The 23,814-nt window shown below is 48.5% G+C and overlaps 1 protein-coding gene across 3 annotated transcripts in view; it reads left to right on the top strand.

The window, feature by feature from the left end:
• Eva1c (eva-1 homolog C) overlaps positions 1-23,814 on the top strand; it is a 76,073-nt gene that overhangs the window by 14,038 nt on the left and 38,221 nt on the right. The window contains exons 2-3 of one of the 3 annotated variants that reach the window (XM_057765110.1): positions 18,765-18,961; positions 22,080-22,200. The exons of 1 other annotated variant lie outside the window; for it this stretch is intronic. In XM_057765110.1, the coding sequence (XP_057621093.1) occupies positions 18,765-18,961; positions 22,080-22,200 (318 nt within the window). Of the gene's footprint in view, positions 1-18,764; positions 18,962-22,076; positions 22,201-23,814 lie in introns of all 3 variants that reach the window. One more of the 3 variants, XM_057765109.1, reaches the window with a different exon arrangement.

The raw sequence follows: 23,814 nt of genomic DNA, 5'->3' as shown, positions 1-23,814 counted from the left end.
TAACATGGTGCAATATGGAGAACCCATGATATAACATGATGTGGGATGTCCTTCTGTATATGTGTTGCTTTTATTGGTTGATGGATAAAACTGTTTCGGCCAGTGGCTTAGCAGAGTAAAGCCAGGCAGGAAATCTGAACAGAGATATGTAGAAAGAGTTGGCAGAGTCAGGGAGATGCCATGTAGCTGCCAAAGGAGACAGATGCCAGAACCTTACCAGTAGGCCACAGCCTCGTGGTGACACACAGATTACTAGAAATGGGTTAATTAAGGTATAAGAGCTAACTAGCAATATGCCTAAGCTATTGGCTGAAACAGCTTTATTCATCAACCAATAAAAGCAACACATATTCAGAAGGATATTCCATATCAATAACAAGGGTTGCTCTGGACTGATTCTCATATAAAGCAAGACCATAGGCAAGATGAGTTTCTGGAAAGAGACATATACTCAACCCTCCTGGCCCAGGACCTTTGCTGCAAGACAGACCTGAACAAAAGAAATATCCTAGCTCATTACTGCCATGTGGGCAGATAAAGATGAGTGGGAAACCTGTATCTCTAGAAGATGTCCAGTGATGCTCTACGAGCCACCCTGCAGCCTTCCCCGGAGCCTTGTGGAACTTTCTGGAATGTGACTTATTACTGCCAAAGAACCTGATGAAAGCAAGCCCAGTCTGTACCTGCGTATTCTCTTTCTATGCGAAGGTAAATTATTAGGTAGGGCTTCGGCAGACCGATGTCCTAATTGAGAGCTTTGCTTTAAAGCATGTTAAGTGTTTGTGAGACTTGGGTGAAATTGCAGTGCAGAAGGTAGGTTGCACATTAGAATAATTGTCATGATTATTATTATTCAGGCAGTGGTGAGGAATGAGCACTGTCTGACACTATCTGCACTTCAGCAGACTGTGGGCAAGAGTGAATTTGCCAGTTAGAGAGGGGAACACAGGGGAATTCCACAGCACAGTCATCAGCAGCTAAATCCTTTATTAAAGCTGGACCTTAATCAAACTATCACCAAAGAAGTCACACATTAGAATGGAGCTGACCAACAGAGATACACTGCAACCTGCATATGGAAAATTAATATTAAAGCTGGACCTTAATCAAACTATCACCAAGGAAGTCACACATTAGAATGGAGCTCACTAACAGAGATACACTGCAACCTGCATATGGAAAATTAAATGTTATAACAGTCACTTTAAGGAACGCAAAATAAGGAGGTGAAGTGAACATCCATAGTAAATGTCATTACATAAGATATCATCATTTCAACATGAATTGTGCACTTGTTCATGTAGCATGCCTGTTCATGGGGCTCATAAGTAGAGGTCAGAGGGTAACCTCGTAGTCCTTGCTGCCCTCAAGGGTCTTTCTAGCTGTTTGTGGCTCTGTACACCAGGCTAGTTGGCCCAAGAGCTTTCAGGAATTCTTGTATCTGTACTATAGGATTGCTCACTACAGGACTGTGGGGTTACCCTATACTATAGGAGTGCTCACCACAAGACTGCGGGGTACCCTATACTATAGGAGAGCGCACCACAAGACTGCAGGGTACCCTATACTATAGGAGAGCTCACCACAAGACTGCGGGGTACCCTATACTATAGGAGAGTTCACCACAGGACTCCGGGGTTACCCTATACTATAGGAGAGCTCACCACAGGACTCCGGGGTTACCCTATACTATAGGAGAGCTCACCACAAGACTGTGGGGTACCCTATACTATAGGAGTGTTCACCACAAGACTGCGGGGTACCCTGTACTATAGGAGAGCTCGCCACAAGACTGCAGCGTACCCTATACTATAGGAGAGCTCACCACAGGTCCCCAGGGTTACCCTATACTATAGGACTGCTCACTACACGACCCCGGGGTTACCCTATACTATAGGAGAGCTCACCATGTGACCGATTCCAGGCATGTGCTACCACTCTGGCTTTTTACATGACTTCTGGGGATCCAAATTGTAGTCTTCATACTTTTCCAGCATTGAGCCATCTCCCTGGCCCCAGTTCTCACATCTCTTTAGTCTTATTTTAAGCAAGAATAGTCTTATCTTTAAACACCCTGGCATTTGCCACTGTCCGCTAGAGTCCCATGTGCTGGCAGCCATTGAGTCGCCTATCACCCTGGAGGGAATAGTGTTTGATCAGGGTTGGGAACAGGTGTCTTGTAGGTCCAAGAAGCATCTCCAGCCATTTTCCCTCAGATGAACTGATTCTCACTTAGCCTGGAACAGTCTTGATTTAGAATAGGCAAACATTAAAGAAGACAAGACATGAAGAAAGTTCCAGAACCTGAGGCTTTGGGGCTGAGGGAGAGGGGATGAAGGAGTCAGCCTTTGATTTTCTGAGGCTCCACTGAGGGCTGTACTGTACCCACAGAGTTCACTGTTTATTTTGATTAATTCATGTATTACTTAACTTAGTCCTTATGTATGTGTTCATATGTGGTAGCCATGGGTCAACTTTGAACGCTGCTCCTCAGGAGACAACCACCTTGTTTTTAGAGACAATTTCTTTCACTGGGACCAGTTTGGTTTTAGGATGTCTTGTCACAGAGCCGTCTGCCTCTGCCTCCCCAGTGACGGATGAAACTGCACCCCAGGCCGCCTGCTTGGCATCTCCCCCAGAGTTTTATGTGGGTTCCAGAGAACAAACTTAGGTCTTCAGGCTTGAGTGGCAAACCCTTCACCACCGGCCAGCCCCTCACTGCTCACTTTAAATGTCTTCATTAGAACACAGCAGCTCCCTCTTCCAAGCTCTGGTTTACCTCACAGCCCCACCCACCTTATCCTCTGGGAATGATGGCTTCCAGTTTAGCCCAGGGAAGATTTCTGTTAAGGTGATGCCCAACTGGGCATGTCTGGCAAATTGGCTTGTTACCACCTATTGCTCAGCCCCAGGGTAAATACAAGTTCATGGTTTCCCAGAGCCCTTGAACTTGTCAACAGGCAGTGAAGATCACCCACACCATTTAAACTGACTTTGATTAGTAACTGATCATACTTGGCTTTCCGTCTCTGTGAAGCCATGTGTTGGCACAGGCTGATGGGGGTGTTGTTCAGTTCCTCACACTTGGCATCTCAGGTCTCCTGCTGGCCCCTGAGAGGCAGTGGAGGACAGGCCGTGAGAAATTTCCTTCTCTACTGTGTTGCTGTGGTTGTCTTTAGCGGCTTATCGGAATGTGTTGTTCCACTTTCCTTGTTCCCTCCTCTTACTTCACCTGTTTACTTTCACCTGGGTCTCAAGTACTGCTGGGAAAACACTGGTTGTTGTGGAGATTGTGACCACAACACAGACTCAGGCTCCTAGCCTCCGGCTCTCCCACATACCTGTGAAGAAAGCAACTGAGCAATGGGGGTAACAACAACAAAGATGAACCTCTCCACAGAGCTGAGGCTGGCAGGGTGACTGTTAGGCATTGTGTCTCTACAAAGAGCTGTGGGTTCCTAAGCCTCAGGACAGCAGAATGCAGCCTTGTTTGGAAAGGGAGCCTTGGCAAAGGTGACCAAGTAAGCATGAGGTCATTGGGGTGGGCCTTCCTCCTTGACTGATGCCCTCATGCAAGGGAGACTTGGACATAGACACACGTGCACATGGGGAAGACACCGTGGGAAGTTCGGAATTATATTACCGAGGAACCAAGGACCTTCCAGAAGGTGGAACCCCAGAACATCCACACCAACCTTTCCCTAGAGCCTTCAAAAGAAGCGAGGCCCCCAAAACACGATCTTGGACTTCTGGTCTTTAAAAGTGAGAGAGAATTGGTTCCTAATGTTCTAAACCACCCTGTTTCTGGTACCTATTTACAGCATCTGAGGGATTCAATACTGCAGAGGTCTGACCACTTCACACTGCTCATTTGATTTCCACGGCCCGCTAAGATACATGTTGACTTTATTTGATACTGACATACGTGGTGGGGGGCTTGACCAATTTGTTTGAGGTCGTATGAGCTAATAAAGCCACATTCTGGTCAGCTTGGTGGTGTCCCTTTCCTGCCTCTGCTGTTCTCTTATTCCTTCACATTCTTCCTGTCACCCCTACACCTACGCTTCCTTTTTTATTGTCCTGTCTATTACATGTTTGCCTTCATAAGTGTCCGCACCCGCGTCCCTGCAGTTGCTATTGCCCATGGCTCAGCCGTCACTAACATGCTAGTGACCTGTGAGCCCCTACTTCATCATCTATCTCAGAGCTTATAATCTTGGAGCACGAGGAACATCCTGCAGGCTCAGCCTAGGCAGGAAAGAATCGCAGAGCTTGGTCCTTGTGTACACACCTTCCCAGTAAATGATAGCACCAGCTTAAACCAGCAGCCGTTCTGCCCGAAGCCTTTACTCTCTCTTATGCCCAAGTCCCCACCACCCCCTCCTGATTCTAGGGCTAAACTGCCACCTTTACACTCAGGATCAGCTGTGTGATTTGTAGGACGCAATGCAAAATTAAAACGTAAACTCCACATTCCTAAACCAGAGAAAATATACTATCTTTATTTTGTCTTTTATAAACATTTTTATAATTTACACACAACACACACACACACACACACACACACGGTTTCACTATGTAGACCAGGCTGTCCTTGAACCTACAGGAATCCACCTTCCTCTTCCCTGAGCTTACCAAGTAGGCTAAGCTGGCCAGGCAGAGAGCCCCAGAGATGCACCTGTCTCTGGCCCCCCAGTGCTGGGAATACAGTGCATACTGCCATGCCTAGTTTCTTTATGTGGATTCTGGGGCTCACACTCAAGCACTCATGTTTGTGCGACAAGCACTTTACCCACCAGGCTGTCTCTCCAGTCTTCAAGGAAGTTTCTCTTCCACTTGATTGACTTGTGCAAGGCTTCTACTCTGCCTTTCCTCACTCTTCTGCTGAACATCAGAGGTAACTCTGAGCGAGCCATTGAAACAACCATTGTAAGGGCAGTGAGAGGTGATTGGTGATTCCTATTCAAAAATCCTGCTCCTGGGTCTACGTGAGAAGCCTTTTCAGCCTGGGAGGAGGCTGGACCAGAAGCCAGAACTCATCCGAAGCCTCGTCTAAAGGAGGCTTCTTGAACCCAAAGTCTCTGTCGGTCGCACCGTTCTTGTTTTGCTGCTATGAAGGCAGTGTCGCTTTGTTGACATCATTTGGGAGGTGTGCAACAGAAAATTCAAAGCTTCCACCTCTCTTCCTCTATCCAGAAAACACCCGGGAAGAGTTCAGTGAGTGGGCAAGTTGACAGATGTCTAATCCACAAATGTGGTGTTCACTTGGATATACGTTAGCAAACAGGTGTGCCGTGTGTGCAGAAGGTGCCCAGGAACCAAGGCTGGAAAGCAAATTCCCCGGATGGTGGTGAACAGAGCAGACATAGCAAGGGCAGAGGTGTTGGTCACTCAGCTGTCACAAAATGAGGCAACAGGTAGAGAACAGTAAGCGTAGGTGAGGGCGGGCAGGGGAGCTGGGCTCCCAGTGAGACGAAGGAAGTGCAGGGTTCCAGGGCCACTCCCTGCCCAAAGAGGAGGTGAAAGCAAGCTCTGCTGTGTGTGCCAGGGAATCAATTAAGGGTGAATACCGAGCTCGAGGCCAGCCCGGCCTAATTACTGTGCAGGCGCCCGTATTTCTTTTCATTTGCTGACTACCAATCCAGCCTCCCCGTGTCTATGAAACACAAGGGCGGGGAGAGTGGGGGAATGCGGTAGGTTACCCAGGTTCTTAGATGAAACCAAAGAACTGAAGGCTGGATGGTTTGCTCAAATCCTCCTCCACTGAGCCCAGCTGGTGGCTGTGGCAGACACAGCCAGCCATCTAAGTTGTCCTGGGATCCCATCGTTTGGATGACACTGCTGAGATCAGATTCAAGCCTTAGGAACCCCAGATTGGTGGTTTTGTGATCTGTTTAGGAACATGACATGTCTGGTCAGGAGCACCACTGCCCCACCTCCCGTACCCTTTCACTTTTATCTTCCAAACAGCTCTTCGAGGTTATTAAGGCTACGGTCTAAACGCCATCGCCCACAAAGTGCAAAAAGAAAAAAACAAACGCTTTCATTTATGTGAGAAGTGAGATTACTATATAATTTTCCAATTAACCGAATGAAGCACAAAATGCATGCCCTTAAGTCTTATTTTCTGCCTTGATCATCCCCCGTCCTGAGGGTGGGCAGAAGAGAAGAGGCATCAGGACTGAGAGCTGTTTAGTGGGTGGGAGGGGAGACTGCACCTTCCTGCCCCCCACGTCTAGATATTAGGCCCTGCGGGCCTTGCTGATTGGTCCGTGACCCTGAGCATAGTTTCTGAGAGCCTTTTGTTGAACACAGGGAGAGCAAGGCAGATTTGGCCAATTCCAAGCAGAAAATGATCAAGGTAGATTTCATATCTGAGTTTTAAGTGCTGGTAAAAGTTGCATTAAGTTATCAAGTGCACTGCAAACCTGACTTCCTTGCCAAGTGGCTCTGTAGTTTGGGGATTACTCTGCATCCCGAAGAAAAGAAAAAGTGTTTTGTTTAGATGCTAGGGGGGAATGTGGGGGATTGATCCAGTTTCTTTTAAACTAATCTAACCCAGATGGTGCTCACTGAATAACTTTCTGGGGTTGGTACCTGGTCACAAAACAAAGTGTTCATTTTACAGGGACTGAAGCCTTTGCTTGGAGCAGCACAGAGGGTCTCCTAGAAGACCTGTTTGGAATCAAATAGTGACTGTGATCTAAAGATGGCCACAGAGCACACGCAGGGTAATTGTTTGGGGCAATAATTTAACTGATTGATTCATATCCTCTTCCCCTGCAGCTCGTAGCCTTTCCTCTACAGTCATGGCTCCTGCGTCTGTGGATTCAACTAACACTAGATTGAGGGGACTAAAACCCAACCCAAAACAAAACAACAGCACACCCGCGCACACACTGAGCATGTGCAGACTTTTTGGTTCAGCACCACCTAAATAATGCAGTATAAAAACCACAGATAAAGTATTTTCTTATGTACTATATATAGTTGGTGTCCCAAGTGCTCAAGAGATGGGTTCACATATAAGCTGGCACACTGCATGGCTTACACGAAGATATTATATGCTTTTGCTTTTTGGTTTGGTTTTGGAGATAGGGTTTCGCTATGAACTTCTAACTCATCAGCTTTAAACTCACCCAGAGGCCCTGGCCAGTCTTCCCATCTTTCCGTGGTTTCCTGCGGCTTTGTGTAAGGAACCTGAGGTCTGAGGACTTTGGTATCTACAGGCCTTTTGGGAACCATCCTCCTTTGTATAGCACACATACGTGCAGCATGTTGTAGAGAAAATCTGCAAGTCCTGAGGGCTCACGAGGACTCACTGCCTGCTGCTCAGCTCTCAGACAGACAGACAGACAGACACACACACACACACACACACTTGTAGGTACTAGAGACACAGCCACAGATAAAGCAAAGCATTTTAAAGGGAAAAATTGGCCATGTGTCTCCCGTAGTACTTAAGGCAGAGTGGGGGTGGTGGCTAACACTGACCATATGCAGTAATAATTTTGGCAGAGTTGGGGTGGTACCAACATAAGCATCTAAACTCCACACAGATGAAAACAGCCATATTTTGCACAGTGACATCTGTCAACAATGGCCTGCAGATATGACAGTGGTCCTGTAGCATAGCTAGGTGTGTATTGGTATACTCTGTGATGTTTGCATCACTCCAGAATTACCACATGACATAATTCTCAGCATGTATTCCTATATTTGGAGAGGCTTTACTTAAAAATGTTTGTAGATTGTGTATATGTGGATGGTAGGGTGGGTCTGTGTACATCTGGTACAGGATCGTGAGGAGTTCAAGGAGGGTATCAGGGCCCCTGGAGCTGGAGTCACACAGGTGCTGAGAACTGAACACGAATCCTCTACATGAGCAGCGCATGTTCTAACAGACGAGACTCCTCTCTAGCCTGTGCGCATTTTAGAGTGACTCCTGCAGACGGAGGCCACTTGCTCATTTCCCAGACACCCAGACACGAATAATCACACAGAAACTATATTATAACCCATTCCTATTATTTTACCATGAGGCTTGTGGTTTATAGGTAAGGTTCCAGGTGTCTGTCTCCTTTCGGCAGCTGCATAGTGTCTCCTTGACTCCACCTACTACTCCCTCTCTCCATCTCTGTTCAGATTTTCCATCTGGCTTTACTCCGTTAATCCATTGGTCAAAAGCAGCTTCTTTTTTAACCAATGGCAATAAAACATATTCACAGCCTATAGAGGGGCATCCCACATCAGATGCTTAATTGTGTGTGTGGATATCCATGAAGAAAACATTTACTTTAGCCATATGTGACTAGACAGGGAGAAGCGAGTGGGTCAGTACACAGAGAGACACGAGAGGAAAAGGCTGGAAGAAGGAGAGCGCGAGGTCTGAGGAACAGTGTGAGGGGCTCCAGGTGGGAAGCCAGCATGTGGCAGGGTGCCCGCCCCCACGATGTGAGACACACATAGCCTAAGGCAGAAAAGCCGCAGAACCAAGAGTGCCCATCACATGGAAGCCCATAATTGTTAGGATTATTTTTTCCATATTGAGACATTTGGGAATACTTGGATACTGAGTGCTATTGAACGGCATATGGGGAAAGCTTATGTTTTATGCCTTTGGCAATAGGATTGTTTGGCTTTAAGACAGCCGAGCAGTTTTACGGTCAGGAGGAATAGTTGCTGTATTGATGAATGGTGCCTGGGAACTGGACATCAGGCATTTGAAAAGCGAATCTTTCTCTCTCTCTCCGTATGTGTGTCTCTCTGTCTCTCCGTTTCTCTCCCTCTCTCTGTGTATGTGTGTTTGTGTATGTCTTTCTGTGTGTGTGTGCGTGTTTGTGCATGTGTGTGTGCCTTCTCAGCAGCCTAGAACTGGAGTCAAGTGACTCATGACATCACTCTCTCTTGACACTGAGCCTCTCCTCATCTCCTCTTTCCCAAGATGCTACAGTCCTGAGTTCACACTAAGCCTGAAAGCAGCACATTTGGGGTGTTGGCTGCTCTTCTCCTCTTTGGGCAAATCTCTTTTTTTGTTTTTCTGTCTTTATCTTATTTGCTCATTTTTCGATACTGTAGCCAAAACACCTCAAGGTGGGTAACCTTATACAGGAAAAAAGTTTTCAGACGGCTCGTAGTTCCTGCTCAAGGTCAAAGGTCAACACCTGGTGCTGCTCTCCTTGCTGGAGGAACCTTGAGGCCTCACAGGACACTCCACGAGCAGGTGCATCTGCTGGCCTCACCAGCTGCTCATGTAGCCTCCAGCACTGAATTGTGGGCTGCTGCTCTGATGGCATCACCCAGGCTTAGCTGCCAGCCTCTGAACCCTGTAGTTTGGTTAAGTGTCTAACCTCTTAACCCCTCCAGATAATAACTACATTTCCACCTGAACCCATGAGGGACACACAGAAACCCTGTGCAAACCATAGCCCTCGTGTTTTCCCCAGGGAACAAACTGCGTGTCCTCAATCACCCTATGGGATTCCACTTTCTTACAGCCTGCTCACAACTGTGAAGGGAGGGGGCATAAGTCTCCTGTTATACAGAGGAGGGAGGGTCGCGGCAGCAGTCATGAACAGCCTTCCAATAAGAGCTGATGGGGGAAGGTTCTAGAGCTTGTCTTCCCTCCGCAGAGTTCGCAGCCTTGCTGGTCCCTCTCTGGTACCTTTTAGTCAGGACTGGGGCTCTCCAGAGTGTCACCCAAGGCCGCCCTCAGTGCCTGCCCCTCCACACACTCATCAGTCTGTGTTCCCTTAGCGTTCCGCCAGAGGCTACAGGCCTCCAGCTCTGCTCAAACCTTGGTTAGCACAGATGCACAGTGAACAGAGTAGCTGGAGGCTAACCCACACAGCCTTAGTCTCCTCTGTCCTGCGTAATTTACCTCACCTCACCTGAGGCTTCCCAGCAGTAAGAGCTTGGCTGCTGTTCTTGTTGGTTTTGTTTTCTGATGGGATCTTGCTGGCTGGTCCTGGTTAGCCTGCCTGGGACTCACTGCAAATACCCGGCTTGCCTCAAACTTGCAGGGCTCCTCCCATGCATGCACTCCACATGCAGGGGTTACAGGTATGAGGCCCATTACCCAGCTGCAAGTTTTTGGTTTTTTTAAAGATCTATTTTTATTTTTCATACATGTATATGTGGTTGTCTTTCTGAGTGTAGGCACATGTGGGTATCTGAGGAGGCCAGAAGAGGGAGCTGGATCTCTTGGAACTGGAGTTACAGAAGGTTATGGTCTGACCAGTGTGGGTGCTGGGAGCCAAGCTTGGGGCCTCTACAAGAGCAGCCAGTGCCTTTTAACCACCGAGCCAACCCTCCAGTGCCCTGTTGCAAGTTCTTTTTTCTTTAATTAATTATTTGTTTGTTTATTATGTATACAATATTCTGTCTGTGTGTATGTCTGCAGGCCAGAAGAGGGCACCAGACCTCATTACAGATGGTTGTGAGCTACCACGTGGTTGCTGGGGATTGAACTCAGAACCTTTGGAAGAGCAGGCAATGCTCTTAACCACTGAGCCATCTCTCCAGCCCCCCCCCCCCCGTTGCAAGTTCTTAATTCAAAGAAATGTTTTCCTCAGTGAGATTTGGAGAGTTGGTGGGATGGGATCAAGAACACCATCACAAAACGAAACAGCGAGGTGGTTTTTGTGACTTTTCAAAGTCTCATCAACTTTTTACCTAACGTAAGCAACAGCTGTAAGGGTTCCAGATTATTACTGCAGAGTTGGCTAGCTACTGAAGCCAAGAACTCCCAACTCTTTGTGGCAGGACAGAACAGAGGGGTAGTTCCTGCTTGGGCCAAGTCCTATGAGATTGGAAAATCAAGGAGGCTTTACTCCATGTAATCACTTAAAGATGCAGGCTGCTTCCCTCCTGGGACAGCCCCATCTTCTCCTTCCCTCCTGGGACAGCCCCGTCTTCTGGAGTCCCAGGCTGCTCATGTCCAGCTAGGATAGCAAGTAGGAGAGCAGAAACAGGAGCATCCCAAAGAGGCAGGTTTCAGGGACCAGCTTTCCAAGTGGCAGACATCACCTTTGCCCTGTTCCCATGGCCCAGAACATCCACCAGCCAGTTCTATGGCAGTCCCCACCCCCAGAAACCACTAGAAACAAGGTGAATGTCCCCCCTGCAGAAAGCACCTCTGTCCTAAGCTTCAATTCTTCTCTTCTTATCTGCTGTGCTTTGGGACCAGGGTCACTACCATTGGCACCCTTGGCCCCCTATGGTTCCCCCTCTGGTATCTTGAAACACATAGACAGATCTGGTGTTCTTTATCCGTAGGTCCTTCCTTCTAAAGTGCTCAGAGATGGTTTTCTAATGGCTTCAAGGATCCTAGGCAAGTACTCTGCTTACTCACACTGAGCCCTAGCATCCCTGTCTTCCTTTGGTTTGGGTGGTGTGGGGCTTGAACCCAGGGCTCTGAGTATACTGAGTAAGCAAAACTTTACCTCTAAGTAGATGTTCCTAGCCAAAGCCCCCACCCCAAGTACACTTTTTGATCTTGCTGCTCTTGGCATGTAGGGCCTAATGGTGGGCTCATAGCCTGCAGAGTGGCCTCAAAACTCATAAGAGCTGTAAACACACTCAACAAACATGAAAGAAAAACTACCTTTTTCTGGAAACGAACTTCAGTCATGTAGAGACACCTCTGGAGTGTGGGAACAGAAGGGCGTGGTCTCTTATCAGAAGCATTCAGCGGAGGAGGGTACCACTTCAATTGTTTTCTTAAAGAGATGAGATGAAGGCCAGGACGGAACAATCGAATTCCATTCTCTTTCCAGAACGGTTGTGAAATTGTCCTCGGGTGTTTCGGGGACTTCAGCACCTACATGTGGGGCCGATGACTGGTGGATTTTTCACACATAGTGACTCAGGCAGCCTTAGTCCACGGAAAACTTGGAGAGCCTCTGGCTTCAAAAGAGAAAGAGGGAAGAGAAATTGGAAGCCCGATTCGCCTCTTCTAAACATGCGTGTGGTGCTCACTTTTAATCGTTACCTTGACACCGTCTAGAGTCTCGTGGTATCCTCATTAAGGTTTCTGCTGCTGCAAGGAAACAGCACGACCAAAAGCAAGCTGGGGAGGAAAGCACCTACTTGGCTTACCCTTCCACACCGTACTCTGTCACCCAAGGAAAGCAGGCCAGGAACTCAAACAGGTCTGGAACCTGGAGCAGGAGCTGATGCAGAGGCCGAGGAACGCCGCTTACTGGCTTGCTCCGTCTGTGTTTTTACACATCATGGGACCGCCAGTCCTGAGATGGCATCATTCACAACATGCCGGCCCCTCCCCCATCAATCACTAATTAAGAAATGTCCTACAGCTGGATCTTACGGAGGCATTTTCTCAACTGAGGCCCCCTTCTTTCAGATGACTCCAGTTTGCATCAAGTTGACATCAAACTAGCCAATAGACCTGGGAAGAGAGTCTTAATGAGGGATTGTCTGGTCAGGTCCACCTATGAGCATGTGCGGGGTTTGTCTTGATGGTGTTAATTGATGTAGGAAGATCCAGGCAGACAGTGGGGGTACCATTCTCTGCTTTTAGGCCCTGGACTATAGAGGAGTAGAGTCGCTTAAACATTCTTTCCTCAGACTGTGGGTATCACGTGACCTGTGGCTTCAAGTTCTTGCTGTCTCAGCATCTCTGCAGCCAGACAAAAACCTTTCTGGACCTTACACAAACACACACACACACACACACACACACACACACACACACTAATATACTTAATGTAAGTACATGCATCCATGTGCATATGCATGGATGTGCACGTGCACACACACACACACACAAAGGAATAGTGTATTTAGTCTGAGTCTTTAGATACCTTGTGCAGCTGGGGGGGTCTGTGTGGCTGCTCTAATCAGGAGTCTCACTGCCTGTGGCACACCTAGCTCGGAGGTGTTCTGCACAGAAGCACTAAGCTAACCCTTGGTTTTGCCCATGATGCCCCGAGCTTTGTCTGTGAAACCTCCCTCCCCCATACCTAACACCTGTTATTCTCATGGGTCACTTGTGTTTCTCTAGAAATCAGATGTTTTCAGGTTTCTTCTCTCTCCCCATCAGTGTGAAGAGGGTGTTCTCGAGAATGACTGTCAGTAATGAAGACCTGACTTCTTCACAACTTTACTCAAAACATTTCACCACATTTATTTCTTTGTGGGTGAGGTGCACACGAGCACTGTGGCACTTATGTGGGTATCAGAGAACAACTTGCAAGAGTTGGTTCTCTTCACCACGTGGGCTCTGGGCGTGGAACTCAGGTCATTAGGTGTTGGGTCAGGCGTCTTTACCAACTGAGCCATCTCACCAAAGATGGAAGGCAACTCCCAGCTCCCACCGCTCCTTAGAGCTCCTTAGTTTGCCATTCTTCGGCAAACTCCTCATCTTTATTTACAAAGGGAAAACATAAAAACACATTATCTGGTCTCCTCTGAGATCTTCCCAGGCCCAGCCTTTTAGGTGCTCCTTTGAGGAAGATTCTGGCTTAGGAAGCTGCTGGAGTTCTGGTAATTTAGTGTGGCCACTTGCCAGGAAGAGAATCTGGGCAACAATCATGAGATGTGCTCAGGCACCAGGGCTGACAGAAAGGTCTGTACCCACCAGTTTAACCAGCACAGTGCCTCAGCCAACACTGGACTTTAAAGACAGATGTTTTATGAAGAATATGCACTTATGCTGGGCGTTGTGGCTCATACCTGGAAACCCAAAATTGGGGTAACTGAGGCAGGAGAATTGCCATGAGTTTGAGGCCAGCCTGGGCAACACGGTAAATTATGGGGCAGGCTCCTGGGATACAATGTAAGCATATTTTATGTCACAACATAAAATAAAATAGCCAAAATGAACAGGGTGTGGTGGCATCCCTCTGTGATATCAGCGTTTGGGTCAGGAATTCAACATCAGCCTCAACTAAACAGCAAGATGAAGGCCATCCTGGGCTACTTGAGACATTGTCTCAAGAACCAAAACCAAACCGTTCACTTCAGCGTTATCCTGAGATGGTAAACAGGGTTAGATTGTAAAATTCCTGCCTGAGACCATGAGGCTAGAAAGCATTTGACCCATCTGATATGGTCCAGAGAGAACTCATAACCAAAGGCAGCAGTGGCAGCTCTCTCCTGAAAATGTTGCCTTTTGGAGCAGCCGAGAGAGCAAGGTGTGGGGAAGCTAAGCGCTGTGGCTGCACAGCACACTGGAAAGAGTGGGTCCCCCCACCCCGGAGAGGCAGATGCACTCAGGGACAACCTTGGCAGCAGGCTGCTCCACATCTCTTTCTTTTGAGGTGTACTTGATCCAGAGGGGGTCCCCAATTATAGTACTGAAACTTCTCCGCCTTCAGTTTCTCTTCTATGACTGTCCTGGGATATTTCTTTTTTTGTTATTATTACATGTCTTCTGTGTGTGTGTGTGTGTGCGCGCGCGTGTGTGCCTGTGTGGGTGCATTCTTGCTATGGCATTTGTCGTGGCAGTCAGAGGACAAGCTGTAGAATTGGTTTTCTCCTTCTGCCATGTGGGTCCCCGGGATTGAACTCAGGTTGTCAGGCTTGGTGGCAAGCACCTTTACACCCTGAGCCATCTTGCCCGCTCTGTGACATTCCAATGCTGGGTCCTCAAAGGATTTCTGGCTCAGAAATTGTAATTGCCTTCTGAGCTTATGACCCTTCTTGGCAGGATCTCAATTCCCCTGGATTTTATCCCTCTCCTGCACTCATTTCCTTTGCTCTATTTACACTGGGACCCAGGAGCCCTCATTTCAAGCAGTCTCTTGTCAATATTCACTTTCAAATCTGTTGGCCACAGCTCAAGTAAGAAATACAATTTGCACATGATCTAGAACTCATTTGATGTATATTGATACATACAAATGCATGCGTGCATAGGCTTCTCTTGACTTTAGTCCATACACAGTTATTTTTTAAATCTTTCCTTTAAAACAGTTCTTGAATTTAGAATTCTGTGTCTCTCATGGGCACCAGATCATTTCATCAGTCTCTTGCAGAAACCAAATTGCTGCAAACTTAGTGTCTCAAAACAGCACAGACGGCTTGCAAGGATACCTCAGTCAGTGTGGTAGTTTGAAGGTAATCAGCCCCCATAAGCACAATGGGAGTGACATTATCAGGAGGTGTGATTTTGTTGGAGTAGGCACGACCTTATTGGAAGAAGTAAAATTCCTCCACTGTGGTAACTTTGAGGTCTCATATATGCTCAAGTCACTCCCAGTGAGACAGGCCACTTCCTGCTGCCTTCAAGGCAAGATACAGGACTCTCAGCTCCTTCTCCAGCACCACGTCTGCCTGCAGGCTACCATGTCACACCATGGTGATGATGGACTAAACCTCCAAAACTGTAAGTGATCCGATTAAACGCTTTCCCTTATAAGAGTTGCCGTGGTCATGGTGGCTCTCCACAGCAGTAGAACGCTAACTAAGACAGCCAGTTAAAGCGCATGCTTGATTCTCAGAACCCATATGAAAAAATGCTGAGCAGGCATGGTAGAGCCCCTTGTAATTCCAGTGACAGAGAGGTGGAGGCAGGCAGATCGACTGGCCATCTAACTAGGCTAGCCCTCTTGGAAAGCTCTGGGACAGTGAGGGACCTTTTCTCAGTGACAAAGGTGGACAACACCCAAAAGGAGGCATTAAAGATTGCTTTCTGGCCCCCATGTACGCGTGAGCACATATGCATGCACTCACACATGTGCACACACATGCACACACAGAGAACAGATGCACGAAAGAGTCTGTGATGGTTTGTGCAGCAGGCAGTTTGTACTCGAGTTTTTCCTCTTTGCTGTGGCCAATGACCTAAGCAGGAAGAACTCAAGGAAGAAACTCATGGTTTGAAGGTAGAATCTGTCATGGCCACAGGAGCGTAACACAGATGTTCACACTGTATCCGGGGTGACAGAGGTGTTCACACTATACCCAGGGTGACAGAGATGTTCACACTGTATCCAAGGTGACAGAGATGTTCACACTGTATCCAAGGTGACAGAGATGTTCACACTGTATCCAAGGCGACAGAGATGTTCACACTGTATCCGAGGTGACAGAGATGTTCACACTGTATCCAGAGTGACAGAGATGTTCACACTGTATCCAAGGTGACAGAGATGTTCACACTGTATCCAGAGTGACAGAGATGTTCACACTATATCCAGGATGGCACAGGTGTTCACATTGTATCCTGTCAGGAGGCAAAGAGAGCATTAGGGGCTCATCTGGACTTCTTTTTTCCAAGCTAAACTTCCTTCCTTCCTTCCTTCCTTCCTTCCTTCCTTCCTTCCTTCCTTCCTTCCTTCCTTCCTTCCTTCCCTCCTTTCTTCTTTTGTGAGCGTATGTGCATGTGTTTTGGTGCATGAACCTGTGTGTGTACACGGAGCCCAGAAAAGGGCATCAGGTCCCCCCTCTATCACTCTGTTTATTTCTCTGAAGTGGGGGACATAGGGCTTACATTTTCTCAGCTGCGCTGGAAGTCAGCAAACCCCAGTGATCCTGTCTCTGCCTCACTTGAAGCTGGGGTTACAAGCACACACTGAATACCTGGCTTGTTATTTGGGAATCTGTGTTCTGATCCACATGATGGCGTAGCCAGTGCCCATAATCACTGAGTCACCTCTCCAGCGCCCCCTTTTCATGCCTTATTCAGTCTGCAGACCCCATTTGCATTTAGGGTGGGTCATCCCCCCCTCAGTTAAACCTTTCTGGAAACCTCACAGACATGCCTGCGGGTGATGTCAAATATCATCAAGATTAACTATTACAGAGGACTTCTGTCCAGGAATCCAGGATCCAGTGCTCTCCTGTCTCATGGCCCCACCATCTCCAGAACCCTGTCCTGTCCTTTATCTACTAGAGCAGCAAACCGTCTTTCGAATAAACAATGAGCTTTAAGCCAAAGTCATCCTCTGAGTATTACTTTGAAGCTGCAGTCAGCTGGTCACTCAGCAGGGTTCGGGGAATTGGGGGTTGATGGGCAGGAAGTTTTAAGGAGATGTCCAAAGGGAACTAAACAGTGGGGTCCCTGCCTAGCACATTTCAGGGTAGATGTTGGACCTCCCAAGTATCCACCCTGCCTTCCTCCAGGCAGAGTGTGCCCCACAGGGTGTTGAGATGCCATAAAGAAATTCGGAACCACTAGTACCAGTCACTTTGTCAGAAGCAGCCTCCCAGCATGCCACGCCAGGAGCCTATGCAGTTGAGGCCTGAAGACAGATGAGCAAGAAGCAGATTCACACTGGCGCCCGATTTCCTTTTGCTCTCCATATTAGACTTTGCTTCTCTGAGCAAGGCGGACTTCCAAAGGAGGAGGAGGAAGAGAAGGAGAAAGAGGAGAGAAAGAGAGAGGGGAGGCAGACAGACTGGCAGAGAGGAGAGAAAGGGAGGGGCAGGGTGGGCATTTGCAGCCTTCCTTAGAACACTCGTGTGTGAACGAAAGGACTCTAGGCCAATCTGCCTCGCCTCTTTTCCTGTGAGCTTCCAGAAGCCCAGGTACCTTCACTCAGGAATTATACTTCTAAGAGATTCTGAAACCTGAATGGGACTGTGCATGAATCAGACGGTTCTGGAGCTGCCCTCCCTCCCCAATCCCTCCCTGTGAGAGTCTGCCCAGCACATCCCACACACACCTCAGCAGAAAGTCCCTGGCTCTGCTCCCAGCAGCCTTGCTGTTGACCTTATGAGGTGTGAGAAGGAGGAAGAGAAATCTACGTTCCGGCCAGAACTCACTTCCTCATTTCTGAGAACCAGCCCTTGCTCCAGACGTGACAGGCTGTAGGTCCTCAGAGCTTCTCAGAGTCCAGGCCCAGCCTGGCTCCTCTGACTGCTTGAGACGTCACCAGGGAGACAGGGATGCAGAGCCTATTTTTGGTCCTGTGATTGCTGGAACAATTTCCAAAATGGCTGGTGCATACATCAGAACCCCTGCTTCTGCAGTCCCAGAGGTCTGAGATCGAGGCGTTGGCAGAGCCTCACATCCTCTAAAGCCCCACTCCCTGCACCCCTAGTTTCTGCTGGTGATCTGCCATCCTTGGTGTCCCTGTCACTTCAGTTACTGTCTTCTGCCTTTCTTTCTCCTGATGGGGACACTTATCAGAAGGCATGATGGGTTCTCCCGAGATCAGTATGCCTTCCTTCCAGCAAGTTATGCCGCTCTCCTGTTTGCAAATGAAGTAACAGGAGTCTGGAAATACACTATTTGGTCCACAGCAAAGGTATTTCCCACCCATAACCCCCTCCCCCAACTTCTTCCCGAAAAGCCTTACACTATGGAGGCAGCCCTCCCCAGCTTTCCTCTCCGGGGCAAGGCAGGCCGAGGAGTGGTTTCCTGAAGTTGAACGGCACCCCTTACTCCAGGAAGACCTGGAGATCAGAAAACTCAATTCTTCCTCAGAACGGGTGTCCACATGCCCAGGGACACCCACACAGCATAGTTTCCTGCTTTACAGAAGCTCTTCCAGATTCCGTGGGCTCGTGGCCAATCCCTTAGTGTGCTGCCTGAAGGGATGGAGCCCTCGCAGCCTCGTACCAAGCCATCACAGACCAAGGTACCCGGTTCACACAGGAAAGTCCCATCTGGCCCCACAGACCCCTGTGACCTCATTGGTCACCCGCCTCAGATCTGCTGCAGAAGCTGCCCCCCCACACACACACCAGCGCTGCTCCTGCCTCAGGGACATTAGCTTCGCCTAGCCCTGAAATCTGTGCAGGAATGGGGAGGGGTGCTTCCTGGGGCTCCTGTAACCCAGCTGAATATTTTCCAGGTTACTTAACCAAACTCCTGCAAAACCACACCGCCTATGCCTGTGATGGGGACTATTTGAACCTACAGTGCCCTCGGCATTCGACAATAAGTGTCCAATCGGCATTTTATGGGCAAGATTACCAAATGTGTAGTTCCCAGGAGCCCACCTCCCAGAGGGAAGACAACCTGACCTGTGTGGCCTCCACCACTTTGCAGGTACTGAGTTTCGTGGATGTGTTAAAATCATGGAATAGGTTTTCCCTCTCTTTTCTCTCTATCTTTCTCTCTCTTTCTCTATTTCTATGCTCATCTATGTGTGATTCTATGGTTCTTTCAAAGCAAAAATTGGTGAAAACCCCAATAGTTTTTATAGGTGAGCTATTACTTGCTTCTCTAAGGTCTTTGCCATACAGTACAAACGGAACCCTATGTGATGATGTGTTCCCTTAGCATTATATCCATGCGGAGTTAGTCACAGGCACAGTCTTTACTGTAATGAAGCCAAGCAGCCATATTGGATCCAACCTTCAGGTCCACATCACTGACAAGCGCCCAGGTGGGAACCCAAGTGACTCTGAAGCTGGCCTTGGTTGTCACGATGAACTTCTTAGAGAATGGCCCAAGAGAAATAGCAACACTTGTCCTCCGTTTCTCGTAGCTTGTTTCTCTACCTGTAGGCATCATGTTATTCTCATATAGAGCTATTTCGAGAGGTCTTGGACCAATTTTTTTCTTCTGAATAGTACAGCTTCTTCGTCCACCTCCTCCCCTCCTCTTCCTCCTCCTCTTCATCTTCTTCCTCTTCTACTTCTCTTTTTCTTTCTCTTCTTCTCCCCTCCTCTTTTCTCCTCCCTCTCCTCCCCCTCTTCCTTCTTCTCTTCCTCCTTGGGCATACTTGGGGAAATTGGTACATATAGAGATCAAATCACTCACTGGTGGTTTTAGACTGTGGCTGTCAGTTATGCATGCAACTTTTCCATTCCTGGGGATTGACTGAACCCAGGACCCTCTGCGTGCAGGGCAAGCACCATACCCCTAGGCAAGCTATAGTCTCCACCCCTTTTCATTATTCATTTTTGAGACAGTGCATTGCTAAGTTACCCAGGCTAGCTTTGAACTTGCTCTGTTGCTCAGGTAGCCGTGAACCTTCCATCCTGCTGTCTGCACGCAGCAGTTTGGATTACAGAGCTGTGCCATTCTGGTCAGCATTATCCAAGCAATTTGTAATCTGCCCTCTCGGCCAAGATCATAAAATCGCCAGCCTGAGCTTTAGTGTGGTGATGGTGTTTAATGCCTCTCAAGTTCTTTACAGCAAGTGGCAAGGTGGAAGTTGGCTTGATTATGGTCAGCACAGAATAGGTAGGGGAAGGTAAATTTATCTGAAGGTCTAAGGAGAAGCGAACATATTAGATGATGCGAAGGCTTTTCTTTTCTTCATACTGCTTTGCTCTCTGCCCCAAAGCTGCAGCATCTGGGCAGTCAGTAGCTGGTAAGCAACACAGCAGACCGTCTCTGCCTGGGTCCCCTTGACATGGCTTCCGCACTGTGATGAGTGACGAGAGTTTCTTTGGAGGTCAAGCTTAGTGTCTTTGGGTGCCCTGCCCTGCCTCAGTTTCTCCCTTTGGGACCTCCCATTTAAGAACCATACTACAGCTGGCCCTGACCCCTTCCTCACCCAACCCAGGTCCCCAGGCTCTCTGCTACCTCCCAAGGTGCCAGCACCCAGTAGGATGGAGTATCTACCTGATGGGAGGACAACCTGCTGCCGGCTCCAGCCTGGTGCCCCAAGGGAAGAGGAAGCTCCATGTAGGCTGCTGTGTCAGCATCTGTGTGCAGTTCTGCTGCTGCTCAGAGGGTCAGCTGGCCAGGACATCCCTACGCATGCCCCTTTCACCCAGCAAACAGGAGTGCCTTTCCCCTGGGACTTAAAACCACATTGGCAGCTGACTCAGCCCATGTCCTGAGAGACAGTGGGGTTTGAGACAGGAACAGGTTATTAGCTGTCAAGGTAACTACCATGGAGCCTCTCTGCATTTTGTAGTTGGTCACACGATTTGAGCCTGCCCTCAGGTCATGATGGAGAGGACTTACAGTAACTGCCGGAGGCTGTGTGGTTTACCAAGAACATTAGCATGCCAGTGTGCGTCTCATCTGAGAGCCAGGCTTCCTAGGGGTGTGAAGAGTTCCCCGGGAATGCTTTCTGATTGACAGATCCACATGTCCTTGGCCCCTGTGGTGGCAGGGTAACACAGTAACTCTAAAAAAAAGTTCAAATATCTCCTCAGCATTCAGCCCTAAAGTACAGGGAGATGCTTGGGAACTTTTCCTCTTCTGGACTTGGTGTCTCTCTCATCAGAACCAAGGCCAGCACCTGAGTTTATTCTATGTAGAGCTTTCTCTGCAAGCCATAGCCCAGTAAGAAGTCATGGATTCCCCCTCCCTCTCGATATTCAAATTCCCTGCCCTACAGGAAGACCAAGGTCCTCCCACTTCTATCTAGGTCCAGGAAGGTGAGCATCCAAACAGGCTAAGCTCCCACAAAGCCAGGGGGGAGGAGAAGAGGAGTGGGGATGGGGGAGGGGAGTGGGGGGAGGGGGCAATATGTGGGAGGAGGGGGAGGGAAATGGGAAACGGGGAGCAGTTGGAAATTTTAATTAAAAAAGAATAAAAAAAATGAGAGAAAAAAAAAGAAGTCATGGATTCTTCCATGATGCAGTATGGGGTATCCCAAAAGCAGAGAGAGAGAGGAAGAGAGAGAGAGAGAGAGAGAGAGAGAGAGAGAGAGAGAGAGAGAGAGAGAGAGAGAGAGAGAGAGAGAAATTCATTAAAGAAATCACTCAGCAGCAAAGTCATGTGCCCATGCCCTTGAGTTTGCCAAGGGTGGGCATCAGCATTAAGTATTTTATTTGGTAAAGTTGGGGTGTTTGAAGTCACTAGGGCCTGTGTGGAGCCATTTCTAAAGGTAAGGAGGTATGATCGTATTTCCTGGCCATCATGGCTCTCTCAGTTTTAAAGCTGAAAGTGTCCTTCAGCTGAACAATCAAAGGTGACTTGATATCACTCACGTACCCTAGAGCCTCTGAGGAATGGAACGTCTTAAGCTGAGCCGTGTGCCCACGGTGGCAGGTTGAGCCAGCTCTCCCACGAGCCTGGCCCAGGTTCTTTCTTCTAAAAGCTACAGGGAGCCACACACCCACCACGTAGGCTTCTGTCCTAGACAGCTCAGGCCACACAGGGAACCTCGTGTCCTCGGAGCACAGACAGCCCAGGTTTGGGGTCTGCCAGACACTGTGCAGTTTACAAGCCTATGCTTTTCTACCCCTCCTTCCAGAAGGTGCTGGATGAATGCCAGAACCAGCGGGCCTGCCACCTCCTGGTCAATAGCCGCGTCTTTGGACCTGACCTTTGTCCAGGAAGCAGTAAATACCTCCTGGTCTCCTTTAAATGCCAACCTAGTAAGTAACTTCTGGAGGGGGGGGGCAGTGTCTTTGGGATTGACCTCTACTGGCATGGACACTCTGGACTAAAGTCCTCTGTCCATGGTGTTCGTCCAGTCTCAGATCCCTAGTAGGAACATCAGAAAGAGAGACGCATGTGTGTGCTCATCTGTGCAAATCTACAAATGTAAAAATTTTTCTCTGGATATCAAACTTGATTGACTGGTGCTGAAAATACAGGGAAAAAATACAAGTGGCGTCCCTCACGGTAAGAGACAAATTCTGCTTTTCAAAGGGAGCTGTGTTATGAAGCTTGACTTCCCCTGGGCTCAGAGACATGGACTCCGCAGAGCCACCCTCCAATGTCTATGAGCTGGCTGTCCTCATTCTCGTGGACCAGTGTGTGCTGGAGCAATCTCCTCCGTCCTGGTTCCTGTGCTTTTTCCGTTGATTCGGCCACCCCTCATGCACACAGAGGTTGTAATCGACCCACTGCGAGCTCCTTCTTCAAAGGAACGGGTCTCATTTCCAGGCACCTGGGATATGCCTGCAACAAACTGCAGGGCTCAGCCGGGAGACATCCTTTTCTTACTTTGTTTTGCGTCAGCATAGAAAGTAATGGTGATTTCATGCGCAGTCTGGTTGATCCTATCCCACTCCTTCCCTCTCCATCCCTAGTCCCCCTCTACTGTCCATTCCCAGTGGTCCCCTGGCCACCTTCATGTCACGTGACTTCTATTATTCATTTTTTTCACTTCCTTAAAATCTCCCATGGCCCCCTTTCTAGTTTCACACCCTACACCCACACCCACATATATACACACGTCTAAAAATTAACAGCTAGGATTCTCATACACAACACTTGTCTTTCTAGCAGGCTTGCTTGAACAACTCAGTGAAAAGAAATTGTGGTAAATAGTATGTGCCCACATGCTAGGAATAATGGTTTTTACAGCTTTCTCACTGCTATCGCAACTCAACTCTTTTACTTTTCGCATTTTGTTCTCTGTCGGTTCTAAGACCCTAGTAGTCTGGTGCTGGGAGTGGGGCTACGGGGTCACGGGGGAACCCACTGTTCTACGACATGCTGGGAAGCAGTCCACAGATCTCAGGCTTTTCTCCAGCCATCTCCCAGAGACAGCAGGGATACGATAGAATTGCCCCTGGGTACTGTGCATGCAAATACACTCACATCCACACCACTTTTCCATTAGTGAGCATGCACACACCCACTCAGCATGCTAAAGAGACCCTCCCACGCCTTATCAACACACACCTTGACACAGTCTTGTGCCCTATTCTGCATACATACCCAGTCACATGTATACACACACACACACACACGCAGTCTCACACTCCCTTGCACACCCAAACACACTGTCTTACCTCATAGACACAATCATAAATAGCTGCGGACAAGTTTAAACATTGAAGAGCGGCTGAACATCTCTTTGTGAGCCTCTCCCCCCCACCATATCCCAACAGCCCCTACCTCAGCCAACAGCTCAGGACCACCACTTCGAGGTCTATGAGTTCTTCATGGGCCCCTTGCAGCTGATGCTGAAAACCGTGACTGTGCCCTTAGTGCCACTAGGCTTGCCTCTCTGTCTCTACCCCCAGTGCCCACCTTCC

The sequence above is a fragment of the Chionomys nivalis genome, chromosome 3 (genome assembly GCF_950005125.1).
Source record: "Chionomys nivalis chromosome 3, mChiNiv1.1, whole genome shotgun sequence".
Taxonomy (NCBI): domain Eukaryota; kingdom Metazoa; phylum Chordata; class Mammalia; order Rodentia; family Cricetidae; genus Chionomys; species Chionomys nivalis.
The sequence above is the reverse complement of the archived record's forward strand: the minus strand, read 5'-3'. Positions and strand labels throughout refer to the sequence as shown.